At 46.5% G+C, this 21,053-nt stretch overlaps 2 protein-coding genes across 4 annotated transcripts in view; one reads left to right on the top strand and one right to left on the bottom strand.

Moving 5' to 3' along the window:
- Positions 1-20,495, top strand: part of CYFIP2 (cytoplasmic FMR1 interacting protein 2) — a 43,646-nt gene extending 23,151 nt beyond the window's left edge. For all 3 annotated transcript variants that reach the window (XM_010074182.1, XM_010074184.1, XM_010074185.1), the window contains 8 exons: positions 8,479-8,622; positions 10,114-10,204; positions 11,026-11,156; positions 14,262-14,334; positions 14,833-14,927; positions 18,867-19,105; positions 19,619-19,766; positions 20,328-20,495. In XM_010074182.1, the coding sequence (XP_010072484.1) occupies positions 8,479-8,622; positions 10,114-10,204; positions 11,026-11,156; positions 14,262-14,334; positions 14,833-14,927; positions 18,867-19,105; positions 19,619-19,766; positions 20,328-20,495 (1,089 nt within the window). The remainder of the gene's footprint in view (positions 1-8,478; positions 8,623-10,113; positions 10,205-11,025; positions 11,157-14,261; positions 14,335-14,832; positions 14,928-18,866; positions 19,106-19,618; positions 19,767-20,327) is intronic.
- Positions 712-1,377, bottom strand: FNDC9 (fibronectin type III domain containing 9). The gene has a single exon (XM_010074181.1). It carries the CDS (start codon positions 1,372-1,374, stop codon positions 712-714), a length of 663 nt encoding a protein of 220 aa, XP_010072483.1. The 5' UTR covers positions 1,375-1,377.
- Positions 20,496-21,053: the final 558 nt, after the last annotated feature.

The following is a 21,053-nucleotide window of genomic DNA, read 5'->3' on the forward strand; positions in this document are numbered from 1 at the left end:
AATGTGCAGGGTTGCGTTGCTATGTGAAACTAAAAAGCCATGCAAGAAGCAGATTCAACATGCTTTTGCTATTGCTTTCCCGTATTCTTCTCCTTAACATGCCTACGTTAGGGGATGCTGACACCGCTCTGTGCTGTGTTGGCACTGAGACCAAGTCGCATCCATCTAAATGCGCAGATGGAGAGGAGAGCCGGTTGGAGCTCCAGAGCAGTGCTCCTCTCTAAAGAAGGGACCACTTCAGGAATTCCATTTGTAGTTCAAAATGGGAATTGCTAAAATACTTGTGTGTGCAAATATAGACTACTTAATACTGAAACAAAAAGCTCTTTTGTCAGGCTGTGATGAGTGTTTATACAGGCGTTATGAGGGCTTGGGGTGTGATGCTAGCGGAGGATCACTCAAGTGTGAAACTGCTTGAGTGGAGTTTATGTCTTCTGCACGTTGATTAATGACTCTGAAGTGAACCTACAGCAGATTAGCTAATGACACTACAGAGCTTGGCTGTTCCCAGAGAGCTGACGTGGTTTCTTTTTAAAAAACCCTCATCAAATGAAAATATTTGTGTTACTTGACAAAAATCTTTCTCCCTGTGACCAACATCCCCTCCTGGTGTTCTACCCTGGGACAAAGAGCCCCCATAGATGCACAGACAGTCCTGTTGGCAAGAGCAGCACGAACCAAACCTCTGAGCAGGGTCTCCCTCTATTTTGCTCATTGAAGTCCATGCTGAGGCAAGATGGCCCTTTTATCATCGCTGTTTTTATAGGAAAAAAAGCAGTGGGGGGAGCTGTATGGACTCTCCCTCATAAAACTGGAGCTCCTCATGAGCACAGCAGTCATGGGGACTTCCAGAAGCTCCTGTCTCAGTCCATCATTCAGTGGACCCTCAGGTGAGCTGCTGCCTTCTCCCACTTCTTCGGGGCTGGCGTTGGGATGCTTCAGCCTTGCAGCACGGTGGCACCGTGCAGACCAGAACTGCAGGCAGCCATAGGCCAGGAGAGCGATGAAGCAGAGGAGCAGCAGGCTGCTTACCATCCACATGGAGGTGGTGGGTTCGTGCTTGGAGCCGCCGAAAACCAGGGGAGATTTGTCCAGAGTGTGGAAGGTGGTGCAGTGATTGCTGGAGGGGTAAGAGTTCTTGCACGTGATGCAGAGGACATAGATGGTGGATGGCGTGAGTCGGTGGAGGACGAGGGAGCTGAGGGGGTGAGGAACTCGCTCCTCACGGTGGAAGTTTTGGTGTAAATAGCCAGCGAAGACGCTGTTCCAGTTGGGGCGGTACATGACGTGGTAGTAGTTCTCTGGACAGGGGTTGTTCATGGCCCAGGAGATGGTGGCGCTGGTGTAAGTGATGTTATGCACTTCAATGTTCATTGTGCCCCTGTAACCAGATGCAGGGAGAGGCTGAGTTTCCCGATATGTGCACAGGTTTAAAGGCCACTGACATTGGTGAAGTCTTTCCACCAGCTTTACGGGCCCGTAGGTTGGACTCGGGACTGTGCCTGGCTAGCTTAGATTAGATGCTGGGTCTTAGATGGCCAAAATTACAGAAGATGAATCCTACTGTATCACTCTGCTTCATGACCAAAAAAGCCAACTGGGACATAGGGTGCACTTTATGTTCTAGTTAGATTTTTTTTAAAACTCTCTTCTTTTTGACTGGTTGTGTATATAGGAAGCTTTTTTAGCTTTTTTGTTTCCCATGGAATAGAAAGGGTACTGCAAGTCTAATTAACATAAACTGATCATTAAGCAATCTCCAGCTTGCCGCCTTGCAGAGCTGCCAAAAGATATTTTCATTTTACACAGCCTTTTAAATGCTATTTTAAAAGCTGCATAATGATTTACTGATTTAAGCTGCCGCTGCATTTTCTGTACCTAACTTGTTGCTTAATAGAGTATAAACTCTTTCTCTTCCTACAGCATCTCACTGTAATATCAGGATCTTAAATGTGAAATGTGAAGGCTGTTGAAATATAAAATCAATGCCTTTAGGGAAGTACAAATATGTGAATAATAAGTACAAAACCCTCCCCCCAGATAAAAGACACGGACCACTAACAAACTACTGTTTAACAACAGCCACAAATCCCTTCAGTACATCACTCATTTAGTTCTCCAAAGTGCTTTCTGAGCCTCGTTGCAGGGTTTTCTATCCAAACCAGCCAAGTGCTCTGAGCAGGAGCTGCATGGGATAGAACCTGGTTTCTTTTTTTCCTTCTTCCTCTCTCATTTAATATAACTAACTTTCCTCTGACTCACTCAAGCAACAGCTCATCTTAACAACTGTTATAACCATTCCTACATGAGGAGCAGAACAGAACCAGTGCCCATCGCTGAGCCCTCCCAGAGCCAGGGACAGCCACTTACCCCCCGGCTGGTCAGCGGTGGCCTGTCCAAGCTGGAGAGGAGCGTGGCTGCGGGCGGGCAGCGCCTTCCCCTCTTCCCTCTGCTTGCCTGCCTCCTGCCTCTGCTCAATCCCTTCCCCGCGCGCTGCCTTGTATTATACCCGTCTGGGGCTCCGTCATCCCTCACCATAGCAACCAGTGAGAAAGGATGGGCAGGCACCTTTGAGTGATTTGGGAATGTTATCCTTAAAAGCTTTTGCCTGGGAGAAGCATGTGTCCCTGAGGCAGAAAAAACAAGCCAGGTAGTTTTTTTTTGCTGGCTTGAGTTGTTTGGGGTTTTCTTTGTTGTTCCCTGTCCACAGTCCCCCCAGCAAGACCATCACTGCACCCCAGCAGGGTCTGGGGTTAGAGACACTGACACATGGTGAGAAGTCCAAGATCCTGGCCTGCGGTACACATGGATAGTTTAGCACTCAGGGACTTTGTCTTTAACACTATGATTTCTTTCACATTTAAACTGCTGATTTAAGCTAAACCCAGTGAGCAGTAGATTTTCATCCCTGATGCTGCAGCAAAGTCCATTAGTATTTCGGTATTTTCTAAGCTGTGTGATAGGAGTAGGAACTGGGTTTTCAAAGACCTTGATCGCCGGCTGAACTCCCGTGGGATTAAGACAGGTTCTTCTTTGAATGCCCCCGCCTTAGAGGTGACTTGGGGGTGTCCCCTGTCAGTCTCATGAGAGGCAAAGCCAGCGCCAGTGGCAGTCGGGGGGACAGCACTCGAGTGTGTGGCCAGGAGGGGACAGACGTGGCACTGGGGATAGACATGGCACTGGGCCTGGTAAGGAGAGGCTCTGAACGAGTGATTTGCTGCTCTCTAAAGCAACATTTTTTTCTGAGACAGGAACTTTCCCAGAAGAAATGTTGGTTCTGGGTCAGATGTTGTTGCTGGAAAGGTGCTTGCAATATTTCAGAGATCTTATAAATATCAACAGTGATGAGATGATGCAAACTGCATCAGGAGGAGCTATTACAAGCCTAGGGAGAATGTGCAACCTTTGCTTTTGATTTAATGTTTTGCAGTTCTGGATGTTTTGGTTTTGTCTTCCAAGATCTGTATTCCCTTCTGTCTCTGTGAGTGAGCTGCAGCTGCCAGTGAGCTGAAAACTGGGAGCAGAGATTAAAATAATGATAGGCAGGGATGGAGATGAAAGTGCTCCCAGGTGGCTTTCTGCCACTTACATCGCTCGGTCCTGCCTACAAGAGCAGGGGGATAGAGAGCTCTTAGCTGATCCCATGCTGTGAGTAAAGTACATCCTTGCCTGCGGGGAGAGAGCTGAGGATACAAACCTGTGCTTCAGAAAGGCGGATTATGCAAGGTAGTTATGTTTTCATGAGAGAGCTGCTTTCTTATGCCATTTGAGCTGTTGAGTTTATCAGTGTTCACAGTTACTTTGAAATTAAATTTCAGTTGTTCACAAATAATGTGTTAACAGGAAGAGAGAAAACCAAAGAAAATGTGAGTAGCTGGATGTGGCCAGCAAAGGGTCCTGCTGACCTTTCTCCATGCCGTGATCAATCCCGCTAGCTCAAAGGAAACCACAGCAAAGCTTTTAGTGATGTTGGTATTACCAGCTCCCAAAATTAAGCTTGCACCAGTTTATTCTGGAAGAATAAGGACGCCAAAGGAAGAAAAGACGCCAAAACCACGTCGGTGCCAGGACTGCCCCTGCACCGGTGTTCCCCATGGCTGAGTGGACCCAGCTGTGGGACCCCTTGCTCCTCACCAAAGGATGCAAACTGTGGGCCTGCTCCAGCAGCCAGCAGAAACTGAGCCATATTCTGCCATTCAGCGATTTATAAAACACAGCAGGTTGCCAAGTCTCCTACACAGAAGCTGCAAAATTACCAGCAATGCACTACTTACTGCTCATTAACCACTTCTTAGCTCTGTAAATGCTTTAGATTGGGCTTCATTTATATGTATTTTCATGAGTGCTTCTGTTTTTCTTGGCACTGTTGGACCCAGGGTCACACCAGACTTGCTGGAAATCCCCCGTTCCCTCCCCGGGTTCAATTTGCCCTCCCTTTTATAATGAGCGTGCAGGCAAATGTAGCCTGAAGGACAGCGCATGCTGCTGGTGCTTGCAAAAATAGTTACGGCGTGCAGACGGCATGGAGCTGCTCTGTTTTTTGCAGCAGCAGCAGCACAGAGGCGTTCAGGAGCTGTGGGTGCTGCAGGTGGTGTTGGCAGCGGGGGCTCCGATCCCCTCCAACCCACCACGTGGGCTGTGCTACCTGGCCTGCCACAGCCATCGGCCGGTTGCAAGTAATAGCAGTGTGTACAGTCCCTGCAAATCAGTAGTTGGCGTAGTGAGGCATTATATTGAAAGACAGAATATATACTGACACAGACTGAATATGCACAGACACAGTCTCATTACAGTATATGACATGCCTACTGCATTGTACATGCCCTCTCCATCCCAGCTAGGGAATATGTTTGGGGGTTTTTTGCATTAAAGTCTTAGCAACCAGCTGATGCAGCTGAAAATGGTAAAAGCTTTATAGGGAAAGTGAAGGTTGGTTGTGGCCGGGGAAGGAACCAGGCCATATTCAGGCTGTTTGACTTACAGACCCTCCTCTGGCTTTATTTTAGAGACCCTTCTCTGACAATTCTGGTCAGAATTGTTTTTCACTTTCTAAGACACCATCTCAGCTGTCACACTGAAGTGAGATTGGCCGAGAGCCTGGACTAGTCTTGGGCTGTGTGCAAGTCCTTTTTTGTCTCCAAGTATATTCCTCTTTCATTAGCTCTTCATTTTTCCAAGGGGATTCTGGCACAGGCAGTATTATCTGTCTGTTTGCGCTCTCTCATCTGCTTTATTGGATAAAACTCTCCCTGCCTTACCTCAGGTGAGCTCAGACAGGTCTGGGTGATGGCCAACAACAAGCTCAAAGACGTGGAAATGACAATGGAGTTGTTTTGCTTCATTTGCTGCTGAATCTGCTCCAGAACATCCCTAGAAACCTCATGTGCTCCCAAAGCAATGTGGGTGCCTTCCCCATATGCTCCTGAGTACGGATGGCTGGCCCTGAGAGCGGGGTGCCGGGTGGGACACCCAGGCTCTGCCCTGTGATGCAAACCTCAGCCTGCTTCCCTCCCAGCCTCCCGGCCCCAGCCCAAAGGTGGAGCAAAGCTCCGCCGTATCTTCAGCAGCTGAAGGGGCGGCAAGATCGGGGGCTCTACTGCGGCTCTCCGAGGGGGTGGGAGCAGCACCCCAGCGCGAGGGAGTGAGCTCTGCCACGCAGCCAGCTTGTACCTTCAGCTGTTTTGTCTTAAAATACCCACTGGTGTCATTTTTTTACATCCTACAGTCTTTACCCCAAGCTGTGTATCTCACCCTTAAATGGAGTTACATTTTTAATTGCTGTCAGTGTTATTATTAGACGCAAGGCTGCTGCTAATGCGCTGTGCGGCTCTGAGCTCGCTGAACCTGCCTCATCTTGCAGACAGGCGGGGAGGAATCATCCTGCCCGTCTGCAGCCAATGCACGTCCTAAAATGTGTCTTCTCCCCATCAGGCTTATTGCAGAGACTCCCAGTTGAGGGAAAAGCCCGCTTGAAAGTGGCTCTCCAGCCCTGTTATCCCACTGAGAGGCGAGGGAGTGCTGCGAGGTGGGCAGCTGCACAGCAGCACCGGCCGCTCGCTGCCTGTGCAGTGAAATGTCAGCCCTGTTAGGGGGAAAATCCGACCAGTTGCTCCACAACTGTGTACTGGTGGTAGCCGTCTCAGGGGAGCATGGCACGTCTCAGGGGAGCATGGCACGTGCGCAGACAAGACCTCTCTCCTAGCCATGGAACAGCAAAGAGGCTTCCAGAAATGAGTGTGGATTCATGAGCCCTCTGAAATGGGGATGTTTAGTTCCCCTTCCAGTCCAGACCAGCCACCGGTGTGCTAACCGTGGGGAAACGACTCGGTGAAGGAACCTACGGGGAGGCATGGAAAGCAGGTGCGAGGAGCTGTGTCTGGGCTGCCCGGTTCACCCATGCAGCACAGCGCTTTCCGGGGATGCCCAGGGCTGGAACGAGCATTGCAAAAGCCGCAGCAGCAAAACGCCGCAGGAGTGCGGCTGGGCTGGGCCCCTGTACAGGATACAGATGTTCCTGCTGGACATCTGGCAGATGTTCCAGGATGGGCGTTACCTGGTGTTTAAACAGACACACTTTTCAAAACAGAAACTATTGCTGTTTTTCACACACATCGGTGTGCGTATCTAAGATTTTGAAAGACTTGGTTATCAAAGGATGCAGAGAGAAGCCTAAGCAGGTGCTCAAACACCATTCTCTTAACAGGAGTTAGCATCCAAGGAGCTTTGAAAGTAGGCATCTGTCTGCCTAAACAATTTTTAAACTCTGGCCTGTACTTGTCAGGGTCCTTTTGTTTGGTTTTGATGGGAGAGAAAGTTCATGCTCCTTGTGAATGAATGCACTACAGAGCCTCCAAGGGAGCCTTCCTGTAAATAATAGTATTAAAGGGTTTTTTTCATCTACCAGTACCAGGAGGTGAAATTACATTTCACAGAATGTTGGAGACTTTCTCACTGTGTCTTCTTTCTGCTCTTTCAAAGAACACCTAGGAATTATAGCAGGCAATGAGCTGCTGGACCAGGGCAGTGGGGCTGGAACAAAATGAGGGGCAATTAATTGATTAAAGCAACTGACAAATCTGTGCAGGTGCGAACAGTACATCAGTCCGCTGAAATTCTATATCTGAGAGCAAAAGAAAATACTTTTCTGATTCTTAGCAAATGACTTCACTTTGTAACTCATCAGTAACTCAAATGAAGTGTTAAAGTAAATCTCGAGGAAGTGAGTCAGAACTGGAGGACAACTGAAGCCTTCAGCTGGCTGTACTGCAATTGCTGGGAGCAGCGGTGTTGGAGGATAGGCAACATTCTGTCCTGATCTACTACTTCAGCGCTTGCTCCCTTTCACCCTGAGCTCTTCAATGCATTGGTCCCTCTGCTCCCATCAGAAGCAAAGTCAGCCTTGCACGGTGCATCTGGGATACAGTTTAATTTGTTTTCTTACCCTTCTGTAAGAAAGATCTTTTGGTAAGCATGAGCCAGAGGTTTATCTGTGTTTTGCTGGCAGGGGCACTACATGCCAGAATCTTTTCAAGAATGTGCTCTTTTGCTGTTTACTGAGACTGCAATTTTAGATGTCATGGACAAAAACTGCAGCCCTTCTCTGCCGGGCTGCATCATGATGCCAATGCTTCTATTGCAGAGCCCAAGCCAAGCATGTGGTTTCTCAGCTTAATCTGATTTTCAGTATTTTTTTGCAGATTGCACAAGTGAATTAATTCCCCCTAGATCTGTTTCCCTCACACCAAATGGATCTTATAAATGTTCCAGTGATAAAACATTGCAGCAATTTCCACATTTCCAAGATTACACTGACAGAGTACATTCCTAGAAATCACTTTCTGTTTTCTGCTGATAAAATTTTCGAGGGGTCAGAGCCCTGGGTACTATTCTCCCTAGACCACGGTTAGATTCTCTCCCTTTTCACAGTCCCATGGGGATGTCTGTTAAGTACAGAGGATGATGTAGAGCTTTACTGGATGCAAAAAGGATCTTTTCTGTTTCTCTTCCAACTGCTCTTAAGCTCAGATGCTGTAGATCTTACTTTTCCTAATAAGCTTCATTTAAAACAAGAGCCCATAGAAAAAAAAAAAAAACCAAACAACTCTCGTTGCCTGTATATACAGCTTTTCATTTTAGTGCAGAAGAATTCAGATTTGAAGAGGCAAAGGGCCAGTGAACTAAAATCCTTGAGTGGAAATGTATGGGAGAGTAAATTACCTTGGAAATGAAAGTGACGTTGCTACAGAGCAGGATAATAAACCTCATGACGTGACAGTGTGTTGAGATTAGAATATATCTGACTATGTAGGAAGAAAAGCAATCTCCTCTTTGCCACAAGAATTAGAAGAAATGGGAATTATCAAGGATATTATTTCTATGTCTCTTCCTTAAAAATTATTTAATGTGATGGAACATAATACTGTGATAAGAGAATTACTTACAGGTCTGGTAAATGCTCCTGTGCTTCTTATTTCTTAGCCTCTCAACATTGCCTACAGTCACATCTATAGCTCCTACCGCAATTTTGTGGGGCCACCTCATTTCAAGACGATCTGCAGGCTTCTTGGCTATCAAGGCATCGCAGTGGTCATGGAAGAGCTGCTGAAGATCGTCAAGAGCCTGGTAATTCTCATCCTAACCCTGGCGATGGAGAAACCTCAATATCTTGAGAGGCGCAGGTTGGGCAGTCAGCTGGGCTTTGGGTTCAGGGCATTCACATAGGGCACCTTCGTGTCCCTTGATCCACACTGAAACACTTGTGTTAACGGGCTGATTTTCACTGTTGCTGAGGAATCTCACTGATTCCTGTGGGATGATGGAGCGTTTCCACCATCTCGAAGTGTGAACTGTTATCAGCCACCTCCATCTGGGGGTGGTGGAGTTGGCTGCTGCTTGGCTAAAAGCCACTGGGAAGTGATCGAGTGGGACATGGCACAGCACAAGAGCACTGTCTCACTGCTTTGTGATACCCCTGGAGAGCTGCAGGAAGGTAGAGAGCAGGCAGCAAAACTGATGAAACCAACCTTTTGAGTCTTTATAAGAAAATTCCTGCCATAGGTGAGTCCTTATTCAAGCCACACTGTCCATTTCCATCAGGTATTCTGAAGCCAGGCTGCCAATAGCCCTGTCTACTTTCTAGTGCTCTCTTCTTTTTAAGAAGAGAAATGGGGTGTCCTCAGGGAAATGATCCCATGTGCTCCCCAAGGGCACTAGCAGTACAGAGCATTAAGAAGCGGGGAGGCAGTGTGCAAAAATGGATAATTTTTCAAGTCATGCTTTTCTGCTAAAACCCCTGCTTTACTGGAGAGGCAATTTTCATTCATTATAAATATTTAAATTCTGTTTTGACTGCAATGATGTCATTTTGAACTTGTCTAACAAAGCAATGTAAAACTGAAAATCTCAAGCATATATCCACTTTCCCTATAGTTACTGAAGATGTAATTTGTGTCACTTAGCTGAAAATGCTGGAGCTGTTGCGCAAGATCAGACAGCGTTCAGCACAAAGACGAAGATTTTGTGTTAGGCTAAGTAGCATTTAGTGCATAATCCTGTATAATGTATCTGCAGGATGCAGGTGTAGAACTCCAAGTGACAGCAGGCGCTTTTAACTAAGAAATATACTTTGCTTTTGTCTATATTAGTTCAAAACATCCGATCTGCAGAAACTTCTTCCACATGCATGTGAAATCTTTTTTAAACTCTAAGTAGCTCGTAATCATTTCTCAGGTGGAAGGAGCATTTCCTGTAGTGGGGAAGGACTCCTTTAACAGCTTTTTGGGTTAGGAACACAAGTCCAGCTGGATCTAAGACTGAGCCTTGTTTGGATTTCAGCTGCAAACCATGCAAACACAGCAAGCTGTATTTTGAAGTGGAAAATCCATGCAGCTGTGATTTATTATTTGGGAGGAAGCTGTAAAAGCACTCTAACTCCATACGCTTGGGCTGAGTTTTATATTTGGGTGAAATCCAAATTAAGCAAGTTCTTCTTGGACTCCAGCTAAAGTTTCATCCTGTGTTGTCAGATGTGGATCCATCCACAACCAGCTCCCTTTCAAAACCAACGCCAGGCAAAGCCAGTCATTCCAGCCTAACCTCCCTTTGTCTCCACAGCTCCAAGGCACCATCCTGCAGTACGTGAAGACTCTGATCGAAGTAATGCCCAAGATCTGCCGCTTGCCAAGACATGAGTATGGCTCTCCAGGTGGGTGCTCCAGGCAGATGCATAATGGTTTGAGCAAGAGCTCACCCACGTGTTGGTACAGCATCTACTCAGGCACACACTCGTAATTAAACAAGGTTTGGCACCTGACATGCCAGTGCAACGTGCAGCCAGGCTTGCCAAGACGTGTTTTCAGCTGCTTTGCTGTTGACACTGGAACACCTATAGGAAACTTTTCCAGAAATCTCCTGTTGGAAATTTCCCTTTGAGCACACAGATGGCTGATAAGGGAATGTCTGCTGATAGCTTCTGTTTTGTTTTCATGCTGTTGAAACTGGAACACCTATAGGAAACTTTTCCAGGAAATCTCCTGTTGTAAATTTCCCTTTGAGCACACAGATGGCTGATAAGGGAATGTCTGCTGATAGCTTCTGTTTTGTTTTCAGAATTTGGTAAGCTTTTGTTATTATGGGTTCACTGTTATTTTTCAAAAACTCTACTTAGTTGATGAAAAGATTTTTTTGCAATGTGACTGCAGTCTGCCGTTGAGCTGGATGGGGAAACTGGCTGGTGTACATGAGCCAGCACCAAGGCATCTGTTACAGTCCTGAATCTCTTTTTTCCTCTGATTAGGAAATCCAAGGACTTCATATTAATTATTCCCTATTTCCCAAGGGTTACTGAAAGCAGGATAGGACACTGTGTGCTAGTTCTCCCCAGTGCCAGTCTCCATTTTTCCGTTTAGCAGTTACAGCTTGCGATGTGTGATTAAGGAAATACCAGGCAGTAATTGTCTTTTTATCCAAGTTATCAGAGAGTGATTCTGCTCTTGCTTTTCTGACTGTCCTTCCTTGTCTTTTAAGGAATCCTGGAGTTTTTCCACCATCAGCTGAAGGACATCATTGAGTATGCAGAGCTGAAGACTGATGTGTTCCAGAGCCTCAGAGAAGTGGGCAATGCCATTCTCTTCTGCCTCCTTATCGAGCAGGCTTTGGTAAGGCAAAACCCCCTGCACCAACAGATTGTACTTGAAATGGCCAGCTCAAGAGCATAAGTGGAAGTGGGTTCTCCAGCAGAAGAGTTTGGGAAGTGTTACTTTCCAGCTTCTCATGTGCTCAGGGTCTCTCTGGGGCTGTGTTGTTGCGGTCTGTGGGCATGTCCATGGCGATGCTGTGCACTGGCACTTGGTCACTGACATCTGAGATTGCGGAAGGAGAATCTAAATACTGGAAGATCTAGATTTAATTCTTGGACCCAAAGCTAACCCTTGGTCATCCTTCTCAGAAATAAAACCAACTGGAGCTTATTTCTAGATTGTAAGCTCTCTGGGGCAGGGATCAATACTTTTTATATACATATTTGTACAGTGAGAAGTAGATTTGAGCCCTTTGCTCTTTTGGGGTGCCAGTGCAATGAAAAAAAACCTGATTGATTCTAATGGTGATAAGGATAAAGCAATCCAACAGGAGGGAAATCTCAGGAGAGCTGATTATATATGTCCTATGACTTGTCTTCACTGAAAACTTAGCTGGAGTGATGACTTGGGATTGCCCCCTGCACAAGCGTTTTGCACATGCACAAGTCTCTCAGCTGATGCGATGCCCTATGTGGTATAAGGCAAAGGCTACAGCTGAGGGCCACACATCTTCTTAGCTTCTAGTTTTTCACACAATAAATTTACTTTGTAATGAATTTATCTCCCAGTTTGGCCTTGAGCCAACTGAGGAGCGTTCAACAACACAATTTTACATTAAAAATGTATATTTCATGTTGTAGTGGTTTTGGCAGGCTTGTTTCGGTTTTTCCAGAAATATTTCAGAAAGACATCCCTAGCATAAGATGGGATTTCCAAGCAAAGTTTTGTTCAGAGCAAAACCAGAAAGAAGTTCAAAGATTCCAAGTTTTATCCAACCATCAAGCACAGAGAAAACTGAAAATCTCTGCATTTCTTCAAAATGGATATTTTTGCCCTTGAGTTTGCATTTTAACCCCAGATACAGAAACTTTTCATTCCTGATATAGTGTATCAAACACATTCAGTGAGCAGTGGTTGTGTAAGATTAAGAAAACTAGAGAGATTAATATCACCGAGCAGCTTGGCTTTATTTTATAGAATGACCAGAGTTGCCAACAATATCCTGGCAGTTTCTGTTCCTTTTGTGGCTTTGTCACTGCTTTCTGCTGTTCTCAGTGTTGGACTTTATGCTGGATGTACTGCATTTGCCTCTTCTGTCCCCCCTTTAAATGGACACTGAAGGTACACAACAGTGGTTTCTTTTAGAAATCTTGCATTTCAGTGCAAAAATGTTCCTCCCGTCCCAGGAGCTGTACATCAGCACTATACTGGCATTTTAGAATAGCAGAAAATAAAGAAAAGAAGATGGTGAGAATTTGGGGGTCCCTTTAGGAAGGCTGCCCATCAAAGTCCACATCTGCGCACTTTCTGTGTCAGCCAAAGTCTGTCCATCTCTGAGCCCCAGTTTTTCCACACAGAAATAGACTCAGAACATGAAGCCATTTTGCACGCAGCAGGCACTGCTTCTCTCTCGCTGGAAGATGTCAGATGAGTCGAGCCATCACGTTACGAGATTTTCCCTCTAATGGAGCTCTTATGCAGCATTTTACGGTGCAGTTATCTTCATAGATGTCAGAATGATCTAAGGCTGGCGGTATTTGCTGGCAGAGACCTCTCCAGTGAAGATGCATGGTCTCCTCCATTCCACCCCGTTTTCATTGTTTACATTTGAGGAATGAGGGGTTACTTGGGACTGAATTTCTAAACAGAATTCTTACTCTCAGGTAATGGGCCTTGGGGAGAAGATCTATTAATAACATGACTAATTTGGGGACAGATATCAGGTGAATGCAGGCTGCAGATGGTGAAAATACTATTCTTATCACAGGAAAACAGCAGTGAAAGAACATTTGTCTAGGAGCAAATAGTGTTTTGCAAACAAAATAACGAAGCTGACAGGCACACTCTGTTAGCATCAGCATCTGTCTGCCCATGGAGAGACCCTGGACTGTTCCTGTCTCTCCAGCACTGTGTCACAAACTGCACTCCCACAAACTCGCTCTCATCCCAGCATCCATGCGCCAGTCCAGCCTCGTGCAGCTCCATGCTACACTGTCCTCTCCCTCGTGACTGGGAGGTGGGGTTTCCACCCCTGCATCCCAAACAGACCCAGCCGACTCATTCCATCTGGCCCCCAAATATTTTTTGCTGCGCTGTCATGACCTGCTTTCGAGTGTGTCTAAATCTCTACAATAAGCTCAGAACTGAAAGCATGTCCTAGAACTGGACTTTGTAGGAGCAAACGAATGCCTTGTTGTGACGCAATGCCTCTGTGTTGAACAGCTTTGGTTTCCTTGCTGCTGTTTCCCATTGCAGACTCGTACACGGTGTATTGTCGGCCATCACTCCTCAGTCTCCACCTGCCTATTTCTAGGTTTCTCCTCCTTGTGCATCTGTGTTTGGGATTATTTTTTCTCAAGTGCATCAGAATGCATTCTCTCAGGTGGCATCTCATGATGTTATTCCTCTCTGGACCTCTGTATTATTCTCCCTGGTGCCTACACCACTGGGGTTCTGGTCTGATAGCACTGGCTGAGAACTCCATATGAACAACCAAATCATTTCAGACCTATGTTATGTACCTATTTGCAACAGAGCCATGCATCAGCATATTTTACATGTACACATCCTCAAACAAGTAAGCCAAAGGATAATTTCCACCTGGGCACTCTCTGTAAAAATAAACAGCAGGAAATCAGCAGGGTAGGATGAAACCCAAACCTCCATGTTCTCTCTCCCCTCTCACTTATGGTGCTAGTAAGTGGGACAGAAAATAAAGTTCTGGCCTTGTACAGGCAGCAAGTAACTTATTTGAGTTAAGGAAACTTCCTGGCTTAAGATGAGAGGTATTTGTTCCAGTTTCAGTTCATTTAGGTTCAGACCACTGGAGTTGGTAGAGCTGGGTTGGATTGAATAGGTGCTGTGGACGTGAATTGTTGTAGCATCGCCCAGGCCCCTGAGCCATACACTCAACCCCTGTAGGTATTTTTTAACTTACTTTATCTTTCTTTCTTCCTGCCTCAGTCCCAGGAGGAAGTTTGTGATTTGCTGCATGCTGCTCCCTTCCAAAATATTTTGCCCAGGGTCTACATCAAAGGTAAGAAGCTGAGAGGGAAGCAGGGGACAGACCCAGAGGTCTCTGCCCAGAACCTGTTTCTCTCCCATTTCTGATGATTAGTTCTGACCCTGCTTCCCCCTCCAGACAGATAAGTGGATATAGCCAAAAGTCAGGTGGAAACAAATGCCAAGGGTGCGTTTTCTGTAGCCTAGTTACAGACCAAGACCTTAGTGAGTTTGGGGGTTCCGTTAAGGTTTTTCATTTCACAGCCTCTTAGAGAATGACAGCATGAAGCGTCCATCTCACCAGGAGCGATCAGTAACAGGGCCATGCTTTTGGACATGTGTGATCAAGCTGCTGCTGAGACTGCAACCGCACATCCCTCCCTTCTGCGCATCGCCGGTCCCCTCATGTGCTGTCGGTTTGGCTCGCTGGTCCCAAAATCTGGCTGGATGGTTGCTGGGGGGCAGCTCCGAGGCGGAAATGGCGGGTCTCCACTTCCTCCTCTCATTTCACTGTTTGCTGCTCGCTTGACAGAAGGAGAACGCTTGGAGGTGCGCATGAAGCGTCTCGAAGCCAAGTATGCCCCACTTCACCTGGTTCCCTTAATAGAGAGGCTGGGCACTCCGCAGGTAAGGATTTCATTGAAAGGGATGGCTGTTGGAAATTCATAGCAGTCCCCAGATGGCCTGTTTGGCCTTGGGAAAATGATTTTTTTTTTTTTTTTTGTCAAAACATCAATCAGACAAGAAAATCAGAATCCTTGCCCTAGCAGACACTTTGAAGGGAAGTTTGTGAGTGGGTCCAGAGATGGTGTGTTGCTGCCTCTGGTCCAAGAGCTGGCGGGGAGCTATAGGCTGAATAAGCACAACTCTAAAAAACTCTTCTCCATGTTAAAAAGATGGAGAATGTCTGGTTCATGGAAAAACTTTGCAGGGCTGTTCATGACTTAATCAATTGCTGTCACTTTTCGGGATCCCATTTTAGGGCTGCCATGTGGTCCATTTTTAAGCTCATCCCTGTCAAGGAATACATCTGAGAATGGTTTCCCTCCTAGCATGTGCTTAGAGCTTCAGCACACGCTTAAAATTATGGCTCCATTTAACTGTCTTCTTGAGGAGGGTCTCAGCTTGGGAAAGATCTCTTGGGCAGAAACTGAGTAGTGTTAAAAACATCTCTGTAGACTCATCACTGTCATGGGCAAAATTTGAGCTCCATTGATATCAATAGCCAAACTTTCACTGCCTACCTAGTGGATGAGATAAAAATAATTCAAAGTATTAAATGAATCAAGACCCTTTTCCTGTAATGTATGGCCAAGGGAATGGAATGAGCACTCAGTTGTATGAGGTGACAGATCTATGGCAGGCAGAAAGTTGTTTATTTTTTTTCTTGTTTTTCTGATGGATCAAGGACATTTTGAACTTTGCTTCATTGGAAACCATATGAAACAAAGAAATTGGCTGGATAACTGAGGGCTTTGTCTTACTTTGTAGACACTTCTATCGCTTCTCATTGACTTCCTTTTAAAGGAGACACTCGAGAAAAAGAATTCACCTCTGTGTTTTTGTGTCTTTGTGTTGGTCTTTCTCTCTCTCCTTCTTTCCATGCAAAATCATCATTGAAATCTGCTATTAGAGTCCACTCGTTGCTTATCCCTGCTATAGTTATGATGGTGATGAAAACAAAAGGTATTTCATGTCCTGCTAAAAATTAATTTTTCTGTAAACTGTTCCCATTGCACAGGTACGGTTGAGTACCAGATCTTTTTTGAGCTCAGGTGTAAATGAACACAAGAGTCAATTTCCATAGGTGCCTCCATAGCTTCTAAGCTTGCTCCTTATGCAGTTTTGGACATGCATTTTGGAAATGCAGTTTTGGACACAGGCCGTACGGGATTTTTTCCTACAGAACGCATAAGTGCCTTTTAGAAATTGTCCAGAATCTGAGCAGAAGTTGCTTCCCAGATGCCTCTCCCAAAAGGTGGCCCCATGCATTTCATATAATTACCTGCTGTGAAGGGGCTGAGCCAGAGGCTGCTGTAGTTGGTGGGGATCTATCAGTCTTTGCAGGCTTTGGGTATGGTTCTTGCAAGCTTGCCAGTTCACGAGCTGTAAAAGAGGTATGACACAACTGGATTTGTGCAATGGCAGGAAAACTGCCAGTGACTGTTGTAAATAATTGTTTTGCAGTGGGAATCCAGAAGCAGCTGTTTGACAGGTGATCCATAAAGAACCAGGGGGGGTCCAAGTGGTTCATTAAAGGAATCCTCTCCCTTTTAATGCTGGTCATAGGGCTGTTCAGTAAGGGATTTTCAGAATTGCTTGGTCAGTCTGATTTTTTCACTGGAAATAATGGGAGCCTTTCCTTTTGAAGACAGAAGGAATAGTTGAGCCAGCACAGTGGCATCCTCTGACAATTTATCTCGAGAGCACCCTTCTTCTCCTGACCTTAGAAGTCAGTGGGACATCAGACTGTGAGGCGGATCTGGCCACAAGACTAACAGCTCTCCAGCTGCCTTCACCATGTTAGGTATCTACCCAACAGTAATAGTCTGGTATCAAAGACTGGTGATGAATTTTAGAACCAAATTCTGTCTGTGAATGTGCATAACTGAGTGGCACTGCATGCTTTGAAAGCCAGATACATCCCTTTCTAGATTAAGATTTCTTCAGAAACAGTATACTAATGTCATTGGACTAGTTTGTTCTCAGAAGTACCTATTCTATCACTATATCTTAGCAAACAGTAATGCTAACACCCAATTTATATTTGAAATGGCTTTACTGCTACTGCGTCCCTGTTTTGCCATCATAGACTAGTGTGTGCAGATGCTAATCTGTACCCGTAAGAGCTTGCAGCAGGTGAGGAGAGACAAAGCTTACAGCCTTTAGCTATACAAACAAGCTGGATAAAATAAATCTTTACTTGCTAAGCAAACACATGGAAGTGCGTGCCATGAAACCAGTGATACCATTCCTGTGTTTAACAGATCTAGGGATCCCAGACCCAATCTGGCCTCTGCACAGCAGTACAGATTTCCCTTGATATTTGCTACTAGTTGAACATTAATTGATCCCAGGTTCCCAGAATGTCCTTGGAATTGTGGCACAAGCAGGAATTGTAACACTTGTAATTTCAATAGCCACCAAACTAATTTTTAGCTTTAGGTTGCTGCCAGCATAAACTAACAGTCAGGAAAGAGGATGTGCAGGCACATTCATGTTTCTTTAGAGTGGAATAAAGACAACCCAAGTAAACTGAGCATAATTTGTGTTCTTAATGTCTGGCCAGGACACACACCTGCCTGGTGTACCAGATGCTCTGAGCCCCCATCGTGATTCCAATCAGGATGGCGATTTTATAGGCATTACACAGACAGCTGGAAATGGAGCAAATGCTTAAAAACTACCTAAAGCTCCAGTAAGTCCCCTAGGACAGGCAGCGGGTCAGTAAATGTCATGCTTGCTCTGCATGCCTCTGCCAAAGTGGTGAGCGGGGTAAAAGGCTCTGCATGGGGGGCCAGGGGGCCGTGGCAGCCGCTCCTGTACTGGGGTGAGCAGAGCCGGAGCCTCCCACAGCCACTGGCATGACTCTGACAGCACTCAGCTCCCATTGCCCGTGTTATTTTTGGCAGCGCTGCAAAGAGAAGTCAGCAATGCCGCTGGGAATGGCAGGAAATGGGGCAGCCAAGAGGATATCGGGGCAGGGAGGAAACTCCCCGCCTGCACCCCAGCCCCGCTCAGGGGGTCAGTGCTCCCATGCCAGGGGGAGGCTCGTGCTTAAATGCTTGCTCATTTAAAATCCCCTTTTTTTTTGGTTTTTCTGGGGGAGCCATGGGGCTGAAATGAAGTCAGTTCTCTTTTAATTTTCCTCTAAGTGTAAAAGCCAAATGAACTGCATCTGAGTGGGGATGTCACAGAAAATCTCCACACATGTAAAGCTTCCTTATCTGGAAAAAAAATATTATTTGACTTTCTCATAAACCACAGGTTTTCCAGTATTAAGGTTCCGGTGGCTTCTCATCTTCCTCAGAGCTTTTGAACCCTAACTACAAAAGAAATCAAGAAAGCCATAGAATATCTACATTTTAAAGAGATGATAGCAATGTCCTGGGAAGCAAAATGTCCCTGTTCTCTCCTGTTTTATTTTCATAATCTGCAGAAATAATGAAATTAAACCCAGCAATGCTGAGTAGCGCTAATAAAACAGCATCCTAGCAGAATTAAGGATCAGTATTTCTGATCAGAGCATCCTAGCAGAATTAAGGATCAGTATTTCTGATCAGAGCTTTGCCTTCAACTTTTGTTTTGTGACATCTGTAGTTATTTCAAAAGATACTTAGGTTGGTGAAATATAATTGAGCACAATATTAAGTCTTCCTCCGTTTGAGAGATGAATATTCTCTGGTGGGGAGTGCCATGGGAGCAGCCATCAGAGGTAAGGTTGGACCGTGCAGGGGATGTGCGTTAACTTTGAAAGCCAGGGAGACCGGGAAGCATTAAGTCCAGCAAGAGGGTCTGCCGGTATTACATCGTCACTTCTGTTCCTTTGGTTGTCCTCCTCCTCAGCAAATAGCCATCGCCCGGGAGGGTGACCTGCTGACCAAGGAGCGGTTATGCTGCGGGCTGTCCATGTTCGAGGTGATCCTGACGCGAATTCGGAGCTACCTGCAGGACCCCATCTGGCGCGGGCCACCTCCGACCAACGGGGTCATGCACGTGGACGAGTGCGTGGAGTTCCACCGGCTCTGGAGTGCCATGCAGTTCGTGTACTGCATCCCCGTGGGCACCAACGAGTTCACTGCAGAGTGAGTGTCTATCGGCCGACTCTGCTGGTAATGCTGCTCATGAGCTGCTGGGGCCGGCAAGCCCCCGGGATGCCCTCGGCTGCAGCAACAGCGTCAGCCAGGGTAGAGGGGAAACATGGGCCCTTGATGAAAGGACTTCTGTTGGGCAGGGACATAAAGAGATGCCCAGAGAGCTTTCTATCTGAATAGCTGGGGAAAAGACCAACGTAAAGGGACATGCCCAAGGTGACATGCAGAAGGAGATGGGCAGATGGGCCAACAACCCAAGTCAGAGGCTAGGTCCTTATCCATCTTAGCCTGTGACACACCCTACACAGCCTGGACCTGGTGTAATTCTGTATATCTCCTCCTGAGTTCATTTTCTGTAGGTGTACAGCCACTTTCTAGGAGTAGGACTGAATCTGATTTCCCTAGGAATTCACCAAGGAAAGTTCCTGGTGCCATGGTAGGACTTCTCTTACCTAACTCTATCCTGTCATCTCTCCCCACCCCATCACCCTGTCCTCCTTCCAGGCAGTGCTTTGGAGATGGTCTGAACTGGGCAGGTTGCTCTATCATTGTTCTCCTTGGACAGCAACGGCGCTTTGACCTCTTTGACTTCTGCTACCACCTGCTGAAGGTACAGAGGCAGGACGGGAAGGATGAAATAATAAAAAATGTGGTAAGTTGAATAGTGAGGTCCCAAAGGACCTGAACCAGCATACTTCTCTGTTTTCTGTCTTGTTTTGTCCAAACTCATAAATTACAGCCATTCCTAGTGTTAACCTTATTCAGACTGGACACACTCGCTGTGAGATTTCCATCTACAGTCTCAGCAGAGAGGCCAAGGTTTTAATTGGCTTGGCAAGCGAATCTTTTTTTCTCCCAAAGGTTTTTCTTTCTTCCTGGGGCTGGGAAGCTGGAGCAGAGAAGCAGGTATTTCCAGCAACCATCCTGTGATCTCAGTGGCTTCATTGATAAGCAGCCGGGAGTCTAGACTTTAGAATGGTTGACTTAGGACCACACGCTGACCTTGTTAATGCTCTGATTGAGTCATCAAACCCTATAATGAAGTGAGTCACCAGTCCCTGGGAGGTGCTAAGTGGAACTGTAACACGGGTTATAGCTGCTTTGCTTTAGCAGAGGTTTCCAGCAGCAGGGCAGAGGTACTGGTACTTTCTCGCTGGTCAGATGATATAAGGTTCTCTTCATCTGCTGCTTTTCTTCCTCACCATCCCTCTAGCCCTTGAAGAAGATGGCTGACAGGATCAGGAAGTATCAGATTCTGAACAATGAGATTTTTGCCATCCTGAACAAGTACATGAAGTCGGTGGAAACAGACAGTTCCACAGTGGAGCACGTGCGCTGCTTCCAGCCCCCCATCCACCAGTCGCTGGCCACCACCTGCTAGTGTGGACACTGACCCCGCACGGGTTGGGAGGGGAGAAAGGACTGAACCCAGAATGCCTGGGAGAGGGGTAAGCTTGATGGCATGAGACCTGGCAACAAAGCAAGACTGGGTATGCCTACGACACACGAGGACGCATCTTCCCATCCAGCCCTGTTTGAGTGCATGTTCCTCTGTACCATCCCCATGATCGGTTTTTCTTGTAGCTTTCAAACTTGGGGGTGGGTGGGGGTGGGCGGGTGAAATGTGCTTTTCTTCCATGAAGTGGTCCGGTTTTTCCCTCTGATTCATCCAATCGAACACATCACTCTGAAGCCATATTGCAGCCCCAAACGTGGGGGCCCTGGTGGAAGAGCTCTGTGCTTTCACAGCACCCAGAGCCCACTCCCACCGCAGAGGGACAAATCAACACCCCCAGTGACACCTGCCACCAGCTATGGAGCAGGAGGGGCTGAAGACAAGCCACTGATTTCACTCTTCAGGAGGAAGAAGGGATGAAGGCAGTATGCCACCTCTGGCAGCACCCTGAGGATCAAGTGATGGGCACAGAGGAGCCGCACT

The sequence above is a fragment of the Pterocles gutturalis genome, unplaced genomic scaffold (assembly GCF_000699245.1).
Source record: "Pterocles gutturalis isolate BGI_N339 unplaced genomic scaffold, ASM69924v1 scaffold9922, whole genome shotgun sequence".
Lineage (NCBI taxonomy): Eukaryota > Metazoa > Chordata > Aves > Pterocliformes > Pteroclidae > Pterocles > Pterocles gutturalis.

What these genes read in the sequence shown, in the direction of transcription:
- FNDC9 (XM_010074181.1), bottom strand. Translation starts at nt 1,374, where the DNA reads ATGAACATTGAAGTGCATAACATCACTTACACCAGCGCCACCATCTCC.